Source organism: Haplochromis burtoni, unplaced genomic scaffold (genome assembly GCF_018398535.1).
Source record: "Haplochromis burtoni strain Fernald_Lab_line unplaced genomic scaffold, NCSU_Asbu1 Contig_56, whole genome shotgun sequence".
NCBI classification, from domain to species: Eukaryota; Metazoa; Chordata; class Actinopteri; order Cichliformes; family Cichlidae; genus Haplochromis; species Haplochromis burtoni.
This window is the reverse complement of record NW_024582417.1, coordinates 1,435,410-1,450,804: the sequence shown is the minus strand read 5'-3', so window position 1 is coordinate 1,450,804 and position 15,395 is coordinate 1,435,410. Positions and strand designations below refer to the sequence as shown.

Genomic DNA, 15,395 nt, shown 5'->3' with positions numbered 1-15,395 from the left:
TACAGCATCTGAAAAGTAATAGAGTTTAGATGTACTCAAGCTGCTGTGAAATAAACAACTATATTTGTCTGAACATGAGAAAATCTTGGTATAAACAACAAATCTGTGAGAAACAAAGTTATACATGGACACAGAAGGACCTGCTTAATGAAGGGAAAGAGGAATGATGAGTGGGAAGAGAAAAAAAAAAGAGGGCTGGAAAGAGGGGGGTTGGATCTGCTACAATGATGTTCAGACGCACCGAAACATTCACTTTGAACGTTACTCAACAGCAGCGAAGATGCTCGAGAAAAGAACTGGAAGACTTTTCACATGAAAGCTTGGGAGGATGCCATGTCTTGTGTTTTTAATCTTTGGACTGAATCATACTGCAGAAGAGGAGATGTTCCTTTCGAGCTTGGGTATGGGAAAACAAAAATATTTATTTGAGTGTTTGTATGTGTGTGGAAGACAGAAGGGCATCACCAGGGTTTTGCGGCAGGTTACGCATCTTTGCATTATCTTTAAAGGCAGGCTTTTGATTTAACTGGGAGGCATGAGCAGGTGAAAGTCATCTGACAGGGAGAAAAATAGGGGCCAAACCCTGGTGGCTCTGAATGGACACTTTAGTGTGTGTGTGTGTGTGTGAGAGTTCTCAGGCTGTCTTTGGCGAAATAACAGTATGGTGAGGTATTTCTCCGACATGCCAGTGAGGTGCAACTGTGCCTGAGTGAGTATAGCTTTCTTGCTTTGAGGGAAATTTGCTTGTTTACATGTAAATAAGTATCTGATGAGTCCATACAGACATACTAAAAAAGCTGAAGAAGACAAGTGGACAGATGTCACGCGTGAAGACAGTCCATTGGTTTTGTGGGCAACTCAAACTCTTTTGTGGTAATGTCTCTAATTTCCTGTTGTTCACTTCGTTTGGCTTTGTGCCTTTTCTGAGCATCATTTGACTAATCACATGATTTGAGCTGGTACTGTTTTTTCTCAGTGTGACTGGATTTGTTTCAATTTAGCCAATCAGGAGGTTTGAATGGCATTCTTGTGTGTGTGCATTATTGCTGTACAGCAATAATGCAGCAATGTTCTGATATTATTCCAAAAATGAGACCCAGTGTTTCCCATAACTCTACAAACACTTTGGGCTGCAGATGTTCTGTGATCGCTCCACGATCACCGCCTCCTTCTGGATAGTATTTCCTGTCCTGAGCTGAGCCTCGCCAACCCCTCAACATGTGGCATCAGAATAATTACAGGTTACATTTAGGTTAAGGTTTGTCTAAAAGGAAATGTTTTGTTTTGTCCTGTCAGTGTTAAGGGAAGGGGTAGGATTTATGCTTGGTCTGAGAGGAAGTAAAGAGCGAGACCCTCAATTTAAGGCAATGAAATCTGCGTTATGTGTAAGCTGCTTCTCATCTAGCTTCCTACACAGCCTGCATGAGTGTTGACTGCCTGAGCCCCCACTTGCATAATTGTTGCCATCTTCACTGTTTCCACCTGCAGCCTAATGTCATCCTGCAGAGACCTGCAGACATCTGTTTCACAGTGTGTAACTGCAGGGTTCACAAGCTGACTGATCCAAACCTCCTACAAGACAAGCAGTTCAGTATCTGTGGGAAATCACACACTCACAGCATAGCTTGTTTTGGACTTTTATTATTATCATCCCAGAGTGCTCACAGCCAGGCTGAGATATCACTGCAGACAGTTCAGAAAGACTGAAAAGTTCATCTTCAACTTGCTTTGCCTGCCTGGACTTTTGTGCATCTGCAAGCTACTTTGCAACCCACCTCCCCACCAACTCCACTTTACCTGCTTTGTCTGACTTCATTTATATACTTTCCTCTATGAGAATTACACTGTGGTACTGGGCAGCATGGTGGCACAGTGGTTAGCAATGTTTTTCCCCTGCCTTACATAGTTCAGTGACATGTTGTTAGTAAGGTTAGGTTAACTACTGATTGTCAATCGGCCATAGGTGTGAATGGTTGATTGTCTCTCTTTCTTAGCCATGTGACATACCTGTGCAGGGTCAACCCCACCTGATGCACCATGGCAGCTGGGATAGGCTCCTGCAATCCCGAATTGGATAAGTGGAAGCAAATGGATGGATGGTCTTTAGTCTATGTTTTAATAATTATTACTATCGTCATGGCAACTGCAGAACTGAAGAAGCCTCTCAGATGAGAGGTGAAAGGTTTATTCTTTCCAAGCTCCTTAGATTATCTTCATGGTAGTGCTCCTTGATTAAAGTAATATATTGATATCCACTTGGGTACCTATCTATATAAGTAAGTAAGCAGCTATCTATTCTGTTAAAGAAAGATATGTGGAAACTCCTTGGCCCGCTAGATAACTGCATTCACCATTTATCTTTCAGATGTTCCATTTCGTTAAATAATAAAGACTGCATTGTATTTAAAAATCACTTCCATCTGCTTGTTCACATGGATGGACAGCTATATGGGGATTTCCATTGTAATCACCATTTAAAGGTCATTCAGTAAACTTTACCCCCTCAGCTGTAGCCTCCACATGATCGCTGAGGACTCAAAACACAAACCTTATCTGCAGACCTCTGCAGTCTTCAGTCCATCGGGTTACTAAGCTGCCTCTGTTTGTTTGTTTTCATTCTCCTCAGTGAGTCATCATCCGTCTCACTTCCTCCCTCTACTCTCTGGCCGCCGACCATGGGAAAAGCCTTGAGAGATCAATAGTGGAGGCTTTCTCCCACTCTCTTCTACTCTCTCTGTGTTTGTCTGTAAGCCAAATAGTTCCTGTGGGACGTCTGAAAAGATGCTCACATGTGTTCGCTCACTTCCTGTGGACCTTTCATATCGCTCTGCTCCATCATTACACAGTGGAAGCATTGTAATCCACCGTCGTCCATTTAGTTAGCGTTATCATAAAGTGTTGTTCGACAGTTTTCCAGAGTGGAAACACTTCTTTTGGAGTTCGTTGCATCAGCGGTCCAGAGCTCAGAGCAGGAAGTCAGAGGACACAAGGTCTTTTCCATCACCGCCTCCTACACTTTATGTTATTTCCTGCATGGGTTAGACTGTTAACACCTGCTTAACCCATAGACACTTTTAAGGAGACAGCCCCGCCTTGTGTGATTGGGTGGTGCGGTCCATTTGAACTTTCATTTAATGGAAAGCTTGTTGAGAGCCTGAACATTTCAACCATTGGGGGCGATCGTGGCTCAAGAGTTGGGAGTTCGCCTTGTAATCGGAAGGTTGCCGGTTCGAGCCCCGGCTTGGACAGTCTCGGTTGTTGTGTCCTTGGGCAAGATACTTCACCCGTTGCCTACTGGTGGTGGTCAGAGGGCCCGGTGGCGCCAGTGTCCGGCAGCCTCGCCTCTGTCAGTGCGCCCCAGGGTGGCTGTCGCTACAATGTAGCTTGCCATCACCTGTGTGTGTGAATGGTTTGATGACTGGATATGTAAAGCGCTTTGGAGTCCTTAGGGACTAGTAAAGCGCTATATAAATACAGGCCATTTACCATTTAACCATTCTCTCAGCAGGATGTGAACTCTGTGCAGAGCTAATTCTGGAGTGTTCTGAAACTGCATGTTCGGGTGTAGTTATTTACTCATAATTGCCAAAAAAAGGAGAAGCAATCAATATGGAGGAATTGGGAGTATGTTTTGGAGGGCAGTGCCTGGTTCCCCTCTACTGTTTGTAACTGTAATCTGATGTAATTCTGCACCGGGATGGGCAGGAGAAGGGGTTGGGAGGAGGGAAATAGCAGAGGAACTCAGTGAGTGAATGAAAAAAGCAAGGAGCTAGACATACACAATAATGTGGACACTGCTCTATGTGCTAGCAACTGTCAGGCAAACCCATGGACCCAGCTTTTGTCTGGACTTAGCGAGAGTAAAGAGATGGTAAAAGCTGCCTGTCTGTCAGTGAAGTAAGTAAACACTTGGCTGTTTTCACCAGCACTGTTGTGCTAATATCTTCTCTTTGTAATATAACTCTATTTTATTTCATGTTTTTTATTGATCATTCCAGCTGTTAGATTTTCTGTGTATTCCTCAGATTTTTCATTGTTCACTCTAAACCAAAGTCATTTCTCTTTAAAAGTGGCAGCCCAGTCTGTGTGGCAGGCAAGTATCTATTTTCAGAAGCTTGTGGCAGCTCTGAAGGGCATAACTGCCTCCATAATGACAGGTTACTATGCGAGGGCCTGCATTCGCAAGCATTAAAACTGTTCCTCTGCCTGGGTGTGTACGTTAAATCACTGAGGCTTTTCGGAGCAGGAGCATATGTGTTTGTGTGTGTGTGTGAGTGAGGCAGACAGAGGCACATTAGCCTGCCCACTCTCCTGTCCTGTGTCTGACTGCGTGGCTCAAAGAGGCCCAGTGTTGACAGGCAGTGGGGCTGACAGCAGAGGCGCGAGGGGTCCTGTGTCAGTGACGAATAGAGGGGACGGTCTGTTCTTCGTGTCACTGGGTCCTCTGAGATTCGCACACTGGACGCGATTGTCAGACGTATGCGGTTTCACCCAGCAGCCTTGCCTGGAGTGACATCAGACGCAGACTGAACGCCCTGTTGTGTAAAAACGCCGTGAGCTAAACTTGGAGCACGCTGGATATTTAAATGTTTTTTAATTAATCAGTGATGACAACATAGGCCGACAAAGAGCTCAGGCCCTTAAAAAAGTGTCTGTGGGAATGACGTGTCTTCTGTGCACTATAACAAACACCGCAAGACATGTCACAGAGTTTAAACCGAATCATTCAAGCACAGTGGCACTGGCGGTGTTGAGCTCTACTTTGAAATGTAAAACCAAGAGTCAAGCACGACACACAGCAGCTCTTCATCCTCGGGTAGACACAACAGACATTAGATAGTAAGGTAGTTGCGTCTACTCTAGTTTTGCTTAGATGCCCAGAATGCAAAACAAGTGATAGTGAAAGATGCGGATGGGAGCTTTTAGTGGAAATATGAGTGAGTCATCCGGGCTGCCTATGTGTTTGTGCGTGTTTGTTTGAGCCATGTCTAGTCCTCATGGCTTGTTGTAGCTCTCCTGTCTGACTGGAGGAAGACGAGCAGACAGCCGGCTCTAATCTGCAACATGTTTCTGCAGACAGTTTGGACTGTTTGTTTGTAAGATCACGGTGACTCACCACAGCCAGACGAAGCAGTCATCTGACCCCTGATGAGTAAAGCACCTGCAGAGCCAGCTCAAACCTTCTGCTATGTATCCAAAGCACATCTCACATAAAATCTGTGGTTGCTATTGTTGTGTTTGTTGCTCTAATTCTCGAACGTTTTTTTTTTGTTTTTTTTAAGGCTGAGGCATAAATCAATAGCAGCTTTCTTGATGGATTGCTCTGTGTTTAGTTCTGAAGAAACAATTACTCTGTACAACGGTTTGGTCACATGGGCTTATAACTGGGACAGAAGGGTTTCTATGGAAAGCACTGTTCTCATTGTAGTACAACTGTAGTAGCAGTATTCCCAGTGCTCCCATTCATGCCCTGCCACTCTGTCTCTGCGCTTCAGGACCTTCATGAGTCGGATAACTCTGCCAGTCCAGCCGACATGGACCGCATGAGCAGGAATAAAGTGGAGCATGGGCGACAAACGCACCAGGTCTTACAGGTGAGGCATTTCTTCCTGCGGTGCCACTGACTATTTATAGCAGACACAAGTTAAGTTAAATTGTAACTTGTTTTACTAGCAGCATCTGTTGTAAGTCAGCTTTATTCAGCATTACTGAGAGGTTTACGCGTTTAAAAGCAGGAGCATAGCAGTAATATCAGCTTCACATCCATTAGTGCAAGCTTTCAGAGCAAGCATATCTGGTTTTATAGCACAAGACTAAAGTGTAGTAATGTAAGTGTGCTTTTGCTCTAACTTTTCTGACTTTCTTTCTACAACTCTTTATTTTTAACTCTTTATTTTTTAACAAATACGTCTGACTTTGCCAAATAAAATCAGTCGTTATCCTATTAAAATGATCCCAGTGTCTCCCAGCTGCAGACTGGGTTGGGCTGTGCACGGATTTATTTCCAGCATCACAAAATGTAGCTGACTATTGAACTAATGCCATGTACAACACATAAGAATTTGTCCATCTGTAAATCTTATTCATGGGAGAGAAAAAAAAAAGCCACATTACTGGGTGAGGCCTGTAGTACAATCCAACTCAGGCTTAATTACATGCTATATGTTATGTTGTGACACGCTGTTTACTTCATGCATACAGATCCAAATATTACCCACTACTATTGTCTTAAACAGATCCTTATGCTGTGTAAAAATAACTCTGATGATGTTTTATTGTTTTAACAGAGCACTCCGCTCGACTTGATTGAAACAGGCAAATCCCTCAAAGTCCAGGCAGAGCGCCCCCACCTGGTCAGCCTGGGAAGTGGACGCCTGAGCACAGCCATCACTTTACTACCACTGCTGGAAGGTCACAACCCTTATGTGTGTGTGTGTGTGTGTGTGTGTGTGTGTGTGTGTGTGTGTGTGTGTGTGTGGTTTTGAGAATATATCTGTGTGTTTGGTTGACAGTTAGGGTCTCAACTGGAGAATTATAATCATAAGTGGAGTCTACTGTATTTTACTGACACTTCCTTAAATGGAATTGCCAAACGTGAGGCAATTGTTCTTTAATAAGTAAGCAGCACAGAATGTCAAGAGTAATGAAATGACAGTGACTGATGACACACTAACTTCTGAGCGTGTTGTTGTTACTTGTACTGAGGCACACTTACAAATGCTGCCTGTGATTTCCTTGCACCATTTGTCTCTGTCTTCCCCCGAGCCTTAACATTTCACAGGAGAGAGAGGAGAGGCTGTGGCACCCCAGAGAAAAGAGGGGATTTGTGTGTGTGTGTGTGTGTTCCATTTCCTCTGTGCTAAAATATAAATATAGTATGTGTTTGTGTCAGGCTATATTTACTGTACCTACAGACAAAATGTAACTGATAACCTAAGAACAACACACCAGGGTCAGCAAATGGGTGTATTAATTTCCACTGATGAGATCCCTGTTATCTGTCAGGCTAAACACACCTCCTGAGACCTACACCTGTTATTTAACATGAGTTCATAAGCTGGTTCCATTTGTGACTCAACTCACATCATCACTGGCTTTGAACTGCAGGTCTAAAAATGTTTTACTAATGTATTTCGAACCACATGACTCTCCAAAATTATTGACAGATGTTTTTCTTTCTTGTTGCAGGGAAAACCACGCTGGGCAGTGAGGGGACAGATATCCCCCTGCAGGGCCCCGGCATCGCAGCTAAGCATTGCTACATTGAAAACCAGGCAGGCAACATCACCTTGTACCCATGTGGAAACCAGTGCTCAGCAGATGGCGTTCGCCTCACCAAACCTTATCGGCTTACTCAAGGTAGCACCGTCACAGGCTTAAGTAACTAAAATAACTGCTCTTTACCCTGTTTACCACTTTTACCAAAATACAAAATATAAACCTGATGGTGACAGATTGAGTAGGGCAAACAGTTGCTTTTGCAGAGCCGCAATAGAAAATAAAATGTTGAGTATCCAAATGTCTAAATTAAGGCTACGTTGATAAAAACACTGCCAGGCGTCATGATGACAAAACAATTCCAAGCCCTTCCGGTAACATGCATAGTTGCTATAAAAAAAAAGACATTACAGTCCCACCCCCCTCAGTCCCCTCTCTATAAGATCCAAGCCAGCAGCTACACCAAAATGTCATTTGAAGCCGGTATGTGTGGAGGCAGCAGCTGCTGAACAAGAATACTTCAGGCTTTGCTTCATTCAAAGGACAACTGAAAAAGACGAGTACTCGTAAATGGAGGAAATGGCTTTGTTTATACATCATAAGGAACAATGATGCGGGTCTATGGACTCTAAAGGATCAGCTACATGTTAAACTTCGTGTGGAATATCAGTACAGGGATTATTGAAAGACTCCAGAAATGCAAGCTACTGATGAGGAGCTGATTTCACTTACCGGTTAATTACATGTAAGTTGAACTAGTCAGCTCATGTTAGTTAACAAGTCAAAACTTTGTTTAGGAGGTTCAAACTCTGCATTTCATCATCAAAAAAGAAAGAAATCCTTATTTTACCACCTCATCTGGTGGTTTGCAATCACACCTCACTCACCTTCCAGTGCACCGATTACTGACAAAGGAAAGCATGAATTGGTCTGCATACTGTAGGACACATGCAGTGGTCTGTAAAAAGTATAAAGTTGTAAGATCTAAATTAAATTATAATGTTTGGGAAAAAATACATAGATTAACAACAGTCCAGTTTTATTGCTGTAGATTTATTGTGATATGAATGATGTTGACTCTTCTAAGTGGACAGCAAATAAAGTTTTGTATGTCCATGGCCGCCTCTCCTGGCAGGGTGCATGCTGTGCTTCGGTCAGTCTGCCTTTTTCCGTTTCAACCATCCCGAAGAGGCTCAGAGGATGAAGAGCATGCTACCAGAGGGGACCCGCGGGCTGAGCGCCACAAAAACTCCATCTGGTAAAGATCCCATTTTAATGATTATTAAATGCAAACACCATTCCAACATTTCCTGTGATCCTAATATAATCTTGTTGCAACAACTGTGTGTACGAGGGTTGCACAGTTTGCTCAGCAGCTATTCTGGGCAGAGCAAATGCTTTGGGCACACAAACCACTTTGGAGTCCTAATTTCCTGCTGTAAAAGTCAATCAGTTCCTGTTAAAGTTGAATAGGTGCCTTACAATTTGACACTGTTTAGTTTAAAGTGATTAAGAGGCCGGCTGTCTGGGTAGAATGACATTCAGACATCAAACTTTAGGTGGTTGCCTTTTTAAAATACCCACAGATCAAGGCTTAGATCCTTGTTAGTGAGATTTTAAGCAGTAAACAAAATCTGACTGAGATACTTGTTGCAAAAGCGAAAAAGTCAAACATTTTCAGCCCTGCTAGTCTTGACGTTTGACTGAAATATTATTATCTTTGACAGGATGCAGAAATAGCTTGTTCAGAGCTAATTATCTGTGGCCTACATTGTGATCTACTCCACTTAAATCTGTGGTTCTCGCTCAGTGTGTGACCTCGTTGCACAAAAAGATTGCTGTAATCTTTTCTTGCTTTTAATATGTCAGCTGTTACACTTACATTTGTGTTATGTTATACTACTCTGGCCCACCGCCTACTGTAACTGCTGCCCTGTGCTCTAGGTGATATTTAGAATCTATTCTCCTCTGACCTTACTGCTCTGGCTGTCAGTGCCTGAACAGTAAGAGCCGCCACACCCTGCCCACTGTGTTCACTCTTTCCTGACCAAACCCTGATTTCATCTGCTCTGAATGAGGTACATGGCTGTCGACGTATATTTAGCTGCTTTGGATCCCTTTAGGATTGCAGCACAGCTAAGGAGCATCCCGACCACTGGTTCATACAGGAACCTATGGGCTCCAAGACATTTATCACTATTAAGCCACTATGTATGAATGTGCGTGTGCAACAACATGCGCAGGCGGGGTGTGTTTTTCCTTGTGTGGACTGACCCTCTGTGTCCTGCAGCCGTCCTGAGGCATGGTGGAGGTCAAAAGGACAAAGATGTCACACTGAGTGTTTATGTGTTTGCTCAACTGTCTTCTCCCTTTATTCAGCAGGAATGCTCATGCACAAGTGTTTCTGTCTTCCTCCTGCAGACCCCCATAAGGCTCTGAATGGGAACCATGACTCCAAAATTAACAGTATGGCAAAAACCTTGCAGGACTCTTTGGTGCTCAAGACTTCATCATCACCGGGGATTGGTAAACATCCCGTTCCCCCAGACATGGTCAATGGAACTAGCAACTCCAAAATAGATGTCTCAATTTATGAGAACAGCAGCAGCTTCCTGGGCCATAACCTTGACAGCAAAACACCTGCCCGGTTACCTCATACCAATCACACCCCTGTCCCGCATCCACGGCCCTCACTCTCTGTGGCTGCAAGTGGTACCAGTGGAAGTCAAAAGGCCCAGGAGAGTCCAAAGCCTCTGAGGAACGCAAGGGCAGAGGCAACATCATGCCCCACACAACATATCAGGGGGTCAGGACAGAGCGCAGAAAACTTAAGCCAAAGCCACAAACCATTATCCATCAAGTTTTACCCAAAGACTCCGTCAAGCCCTCAATTAAGGGGTTCCACCCAACAGAAGAGATCCCAGAGCCCCTTGCGAGAGCAGGTTCAGTCTCTTTCCCATGTAGACATATCTCAAAGGGTCATTACTCCAGACTCGTCTGGGTCCACCGCCCTGAGGGTGCCCGGCAGAGGGACCTCAGGATCGCAGGGTTCGGCTCTGCCCCTTCCCTCACAGGGCTTCAATGCTAACCCCATCCTAGAGAGCCCCCAGGGCAACCGCAAACTCACGACTCCTTCAAAAGCAGAAGTCATGCGGGCACTGTATGCCCAGAGTCCATCACCACTCCCTGGGCTGGAGAAGGAGCAGGGAAGCAGGCAGTCAAGGCCTGCGCCAGGAAATGCCATGGTCTCAAGCTTAGGCTCTGCATCTGGCTTGTCTCCTGTCGCTAGCCCTCATAGCGTAAGAAAGAATTCTTTTCCGACTGCCAAGGGATCATCCGGCAAGGACCCAAATCTTCCAAAACCATACACTCGGGAACGTAAAAACAGCATCTCTGAGATCAGCGACAATGAGGATGAGCTGCTTGAATACCATCGCTGGCAGAGAGAGGAGAGGCTGCGTGAGCAGGAAATGGAGAAACTGGTAAGTGAACATCAATACTGGTTTGCAGTTGTGGAAACAAGTATAAGTGCAGTGTTCAATCTCTTTTTAGCAGTGTTTGAATCTTGTTTGATTGTAGAAAGGAAATAAACGTATTTGGTTTATTTTCCACACTATGAACAGAGATCTTTAGCTTCATACACAGCAATAAAAACAACACAGGACTATGAATGAAGACTAAGACTACAGGGATAACAAAGTGTATGACTATAAAGGGCATAAACACAGTTAAGTAGAAGAGGCTCTGCTGGCATAGCAGACTCCATGTCTGCTTTCATGTCTTCTCTAAATCCTGTTGCATACTTCCAGCAGCTCATCTCCTCTGAGCATTACTGGAATGGTCAGCCCATGTGGCCCGAGTGACACGGAGTGAACATTCTTCCAGAAGTGTTGGGGTCCAGAGCGGAGAGTCGGGCTGGTTATTTACCAAGAGAATGAGCTGCTTTTACTTTCAAAGCTATCTGCGCTCGACTCAAGGTTCTTTCCTATTTGTACCCACACTCGATCACAGATCGTATACTTGTAATCCATCTTCAGTGTACTCCTCACACACACCTCCCCCTACCCAACCCCCATACATCAGCCCCACCTCATCCTGCCGGCTTAGTGACAGCTGAAGCGCCCACCTCAGCGGCTGGTCGCTGCCTGGCCTTCATGTCCGCACTCTATTTAAGGACCCAAAGGGTTTCTGGTAACAAATAAAATAGTTACTACTTGAGCGACTCTAGAATTGTGTTGAGTCACCTGCAGTGTCATGTGTACACAACGTTGTCTACTACCCAAGGAGTTAAAGAACAGATATTTCTTGAACTAAGCGTGTGCTGATTCGTTTTTTTCCCTTGTGATCTATATTTGAATTTATTTCTTTATAAGCCTGTCTTGTCTGGCAGCTCTTGGAATCAAAATTGGGATCTGAATTCACTATTGTGTCAAATATATTTGCTTTTCCAAAATGAGCACTATATACTCTCTTTAGGCTCCTCTTGTTCATTTTTGTTATTGTTCTTAAGTGCAAGTGTAATATGGCAATGCCGGGCCTGACAGGCATGAAGAAAGAGTAAGAAAAGGGCCGAGAAAGCAGGTGAAAAGACAGAAATAAGAGGACTTTACATAAGTGGAAAATCTATATCTATGTGTATATATATTTTAATTTAATTCCAGTATTTGACTTTAGTTTTTCACAAGCTAAAAGCAGTATCATTTGCTGTTTTGTCAAACACCTTCCTATGCAGAAGCTTTATGAAACTTTACTGAGTAATAGCACACATATAGAAATCATATGTTCTGACTCGACCAACCACTTTGTGACCATTTTAATAGGCAACTGTAATATTAACTAATTATAGTAAAGTCAGATAATAATTATGTAGAGGTTTGGCTCATTAGCTTATTTGCATGAAGGCCAGTGTGGGATAGCCGGACTCTGATCAGAGGTTAAAAAGTTTTTTTTGGCTTAATTTGGCAGAAAGGTTGGAAAAGTGCCTTAAGTGTAAACCTGGGTCCTACTAAGAATGAAAAGTTAAATTATGAGCTTTAGCAGTTTCTAGAAGTTTTTTTATTTTTATTTTTACATTAATTTTCCGGGGGCTTTGAGCTGGGTTGCCATGTGGTGTTTAGCAATCTCGCTTCAAAGCCAGTCCTGGGCTCAGACCTGCCTGTTATTTTTCTCTCGTTTCCCTCAGTATCAGTAACTGCATGGGTTTTGTCCACGTGCCCTGGTTTATTGTCTGTTAGGTAGATTTATAACTTGTTTAAGCAAGAATGGTTGTCTGTCTTTGTGTGTCAGCCCTGTGATAATCCAGCTCTCTCCCAGTGTCAGCTGGAGCAGTGATTCTCTCCTGCCCTCTCGTTTTTACCACACAGTCTTGGTTCTTTAGTAGAATGGCGCTAACAAACCCCACTGGCATGTAGAGAAACATTTTCAGGGCCTATAAAACGTTCTTGTTTTTTAGTATCATAATCTTGTATTAAACCCTCAAACACACAAATTGCAGACCTGCTGGGACAGACAAAAGGAGGATTTCCTCTCAGTAAAATACATTCCTATATTTGGCAAGCCACACTCTTGGCACAGTTGGCACAGATGCAGAACCCACCTATATTTATAATATTGCCTGCACTTTAAAACCCTATTCTGCAGGTTATCTCTCAGGAAAAGCAAAGGGCATTGTCAGAGAGGAAGTAATGCAATAGAGAATTTAATTTTAGCACCACTTCCACTGAGAAGTGGCCACAGGGTATTTTTGAGAGAGAGCTGGAGTTAATTGAGAAAGTTTCCTTTATAAGACATGAAATTCATGCATTTGCTTCGTTGGTTATAGTAACAACTCATACAGTCACGTGGAACAGAAAAGTACACACTCGTTCAATATGAAATCCATTGTTCTACAGTGAGGAAGATTATTCACAAGTGTAAAAACATTCAAGACACTTGCCAATCCTCCCAGGAGTGGAGATCATTGCAAAAATTACCTCATGGACAATTATTGGACAAAATATTATAAAATATTACAATTATAAAAAACAACCAACAAGCATGGCTTCTGACAGTGGTCCTCATTTACTAATATGTGTGTGGAAATGTTGTTATAAAGTGCATATGCTAAATTTTCTTCAGGTTTATGAAATGTGGGCACTCCCCATTTTTTCTTTATAATGAAACGCATTTACCTTTAGATGAAGCAGACACTGTGGTGAAGTGGAGAAACTGGTCGCTTGTTAATGAAGTTAATGAAAATCTAGATTCTCCAGCATCTGGAGATCTGAAAATCTAAGATATTTATGTAAATACATATTTTTCAGAATAACTGTGCTCCATGAGACAACATCTCAGAGGTATTAAAATAATTTGTATTGTGCCTACTGATGCAAACTAAGGGTGAAACTAAGTAAGAATTAATGTTGAATATTCAACTTAAAACCTGCTTTACTATGCTCACTTGTATTAAAAATGTAATAACATATAGCTTAAAATAATTAGCGTTACAATCTATTAAACCATTTTATGGTTTATGTTGACTTTATATCTATATATTTAGCCCCTTTTCCTAATCTAGAATGTCATTTCATAGTTTTCACAGTACTGCTTTTTCCCCTCAGACAGTCTGAGGGGTAAATCTTGCAACAACAGAGCTGGTGGTTTTAACTGGCTGATTTTTTTTATGTAGCAGACAAAAGCAGAGTACAGGAAGAAGCACATTGGGTACAATTGTACCTCGTATTGCCAGACTCCTCGCTGGAATGATGATTACATACTCCACATCATTTTAGTATTAAAGCAAACATGCTATTGTCTGCTGTAATGAGAGACAACACTGGGCCACAAGTTCAAACCATGTGAGATGATGCAGTAGGCAAAAAATAAGTTTGTAAAAAAGTGCAACATCTACCGCAATACATTCATCCAGCACACACAGATCTTGCATTTTTGGGATTTCTTAGTTACAGCAGACTGTGTTTTCATAAACAACTCAAGCAGCTCAGACAGGTTTGACCAAGAAGCCCCCTCCCGAGAGACAGTCTGCATCAGCTTCAGCCCTGCTGCTATCGGGTTACTGTTGTCCCATGCCAGCGGCAGAGGGACAGCTGCCTAAATGGGACAATGTCACTCAAGGACACGAATCTATACAGTGATCTCTAATATCAGCCGTGCTTACATTTTGCATGTCTTCTAAAGGAGCGACAGAGACTGGAGACCATCCTGAATTTGTGCGCAGAGTATAATCATGAGGACGGCTCTGTGGAGCTGGGGAAGAGTGGTCTGCTGGGTGCTGGTAGAGGACTTTGTTCAGACTCGGGAGGGGGGATGGCTCTCCCGGGAGACGGCCGAAACCAGAGGGTGAGAGAGAACGACGAGGAAATCCAGAGAGAGGAGTCTAGCAGCACAGAGAGCACGCACCAAGAGGTAAAATACACATCCTAGTGTTAAATGATGTGGCTGATTTGAATTGTGTTATTTTTATTAATATGTAAATCTGCACTCAGTGTGAAGAGCTGTTAGCTGGACAGGAGGAGATTTACCTGGAGGAGGAGAGGAACAGGATCCTGGCCAGGGTTGATGATTTGAAACACAGAGTCAGTGAGCTGGAGCAGCAGCTGCAAGAGACCAAACATGAGGTCAGCAGGCACACATGTACACTTTATAACCATTAATGAAATATTTCACCTTTTAGCTTGCGTGCTCTTAGATCAACTCACCAATGCAGCAAGAGGAGCAGAAGCTCTTTATAGTATTTGTTTAACTTGCAGACTCTGACTCCATATTTGTCTGTAGGTGGAGATGGAGCAAGCCCTGCTGCAGGCAGAGTGGCGGGCAGAACAGGAGCAGGTGGAGGCTGAAAATGAAATAATCTCTCAGCTACAGCTCAAACTCAACCAGCTGGACAAGGCCACCCAGAAAGAGAAGGACAAGGTGGGTGGAAATCCAGTAGGCGTTGATTTTACATGTACAAACTGCACGTGAATAACATGTTCTTGAATCTCCGCGTCTGAACACGTGAATCTCACTCATTCATCATGAATATGCAAATATTCTAGATACACTAAAATCTACATATAGACAATCTTGTCAGCTGACTTGCACTGCTTATGTCGAAAACACAAGAGACACATGCACACATCTGTTTAAAAAACACAGAGTAAAAGAACAACTTGAAGTCTTGCCGAATGTGATCAAAA

At 43.2% G+C, this 15,395-nt stretch overlaps 1 protein-coding gene across 9 annotated transcripts in view; it reads left to right on the top strand.

Annotated features, from left to right (window-relative positions):
• Positions 1-214: 214 nt before the first annotated feature.
• phldb1a (pleckstrin homology-like domain, family B, member 1a) overlaps positions 215-15,395 on the top strand; it is a 30,030-nt gene continuing 14,849 nt past the window's right edge. For 3 of the 9 annotated variants that reach the window (XM_042220848.1, XM_042220849.1, XM_042220846.1), the window contains exons 1-9: positions 216-401; positions 5,496-5,594; positions 6,288-6,411; positions 7,189-7,359; positions 8,354-8,476; positions 9,640-10,700; positions 14,395-14,622; positions 14,703-14,834; positions 14,992-15,129. In XM_042220848.1, the coding sequence (XP_042076782.1) occupies positions 5,535-5,594; positions 6,288-6,411; positions 7,189-7,359; positions 8,354-8,476; positions 9,640-10,700; positions 14,395-14,622; positions 14,703-14,834; positions 14,992-15,129 (2,037 nt within the window). In that variant the 5' untranslated portion in view covers positions 216-401; positions 5,496-5,534. Of the gene's footprint in view, positions 402-3,493; positions 3,898-5,495; positions 5,595-6,287; positions 6,412-7,188; positions 7,360-7,404; positions 7,964-8,353; positions 8,477-9,639; positions 10,701-14,394; positions 14,623-14,702; positions 14,835-14,991; positions 15,130-15,395 lie in introns of those variants that run through there. The other 6 variants (XM_042220851.1, XM_042220850.1, XM_005922151.3 and 3 more) reach the window with 5 other exon arrangements.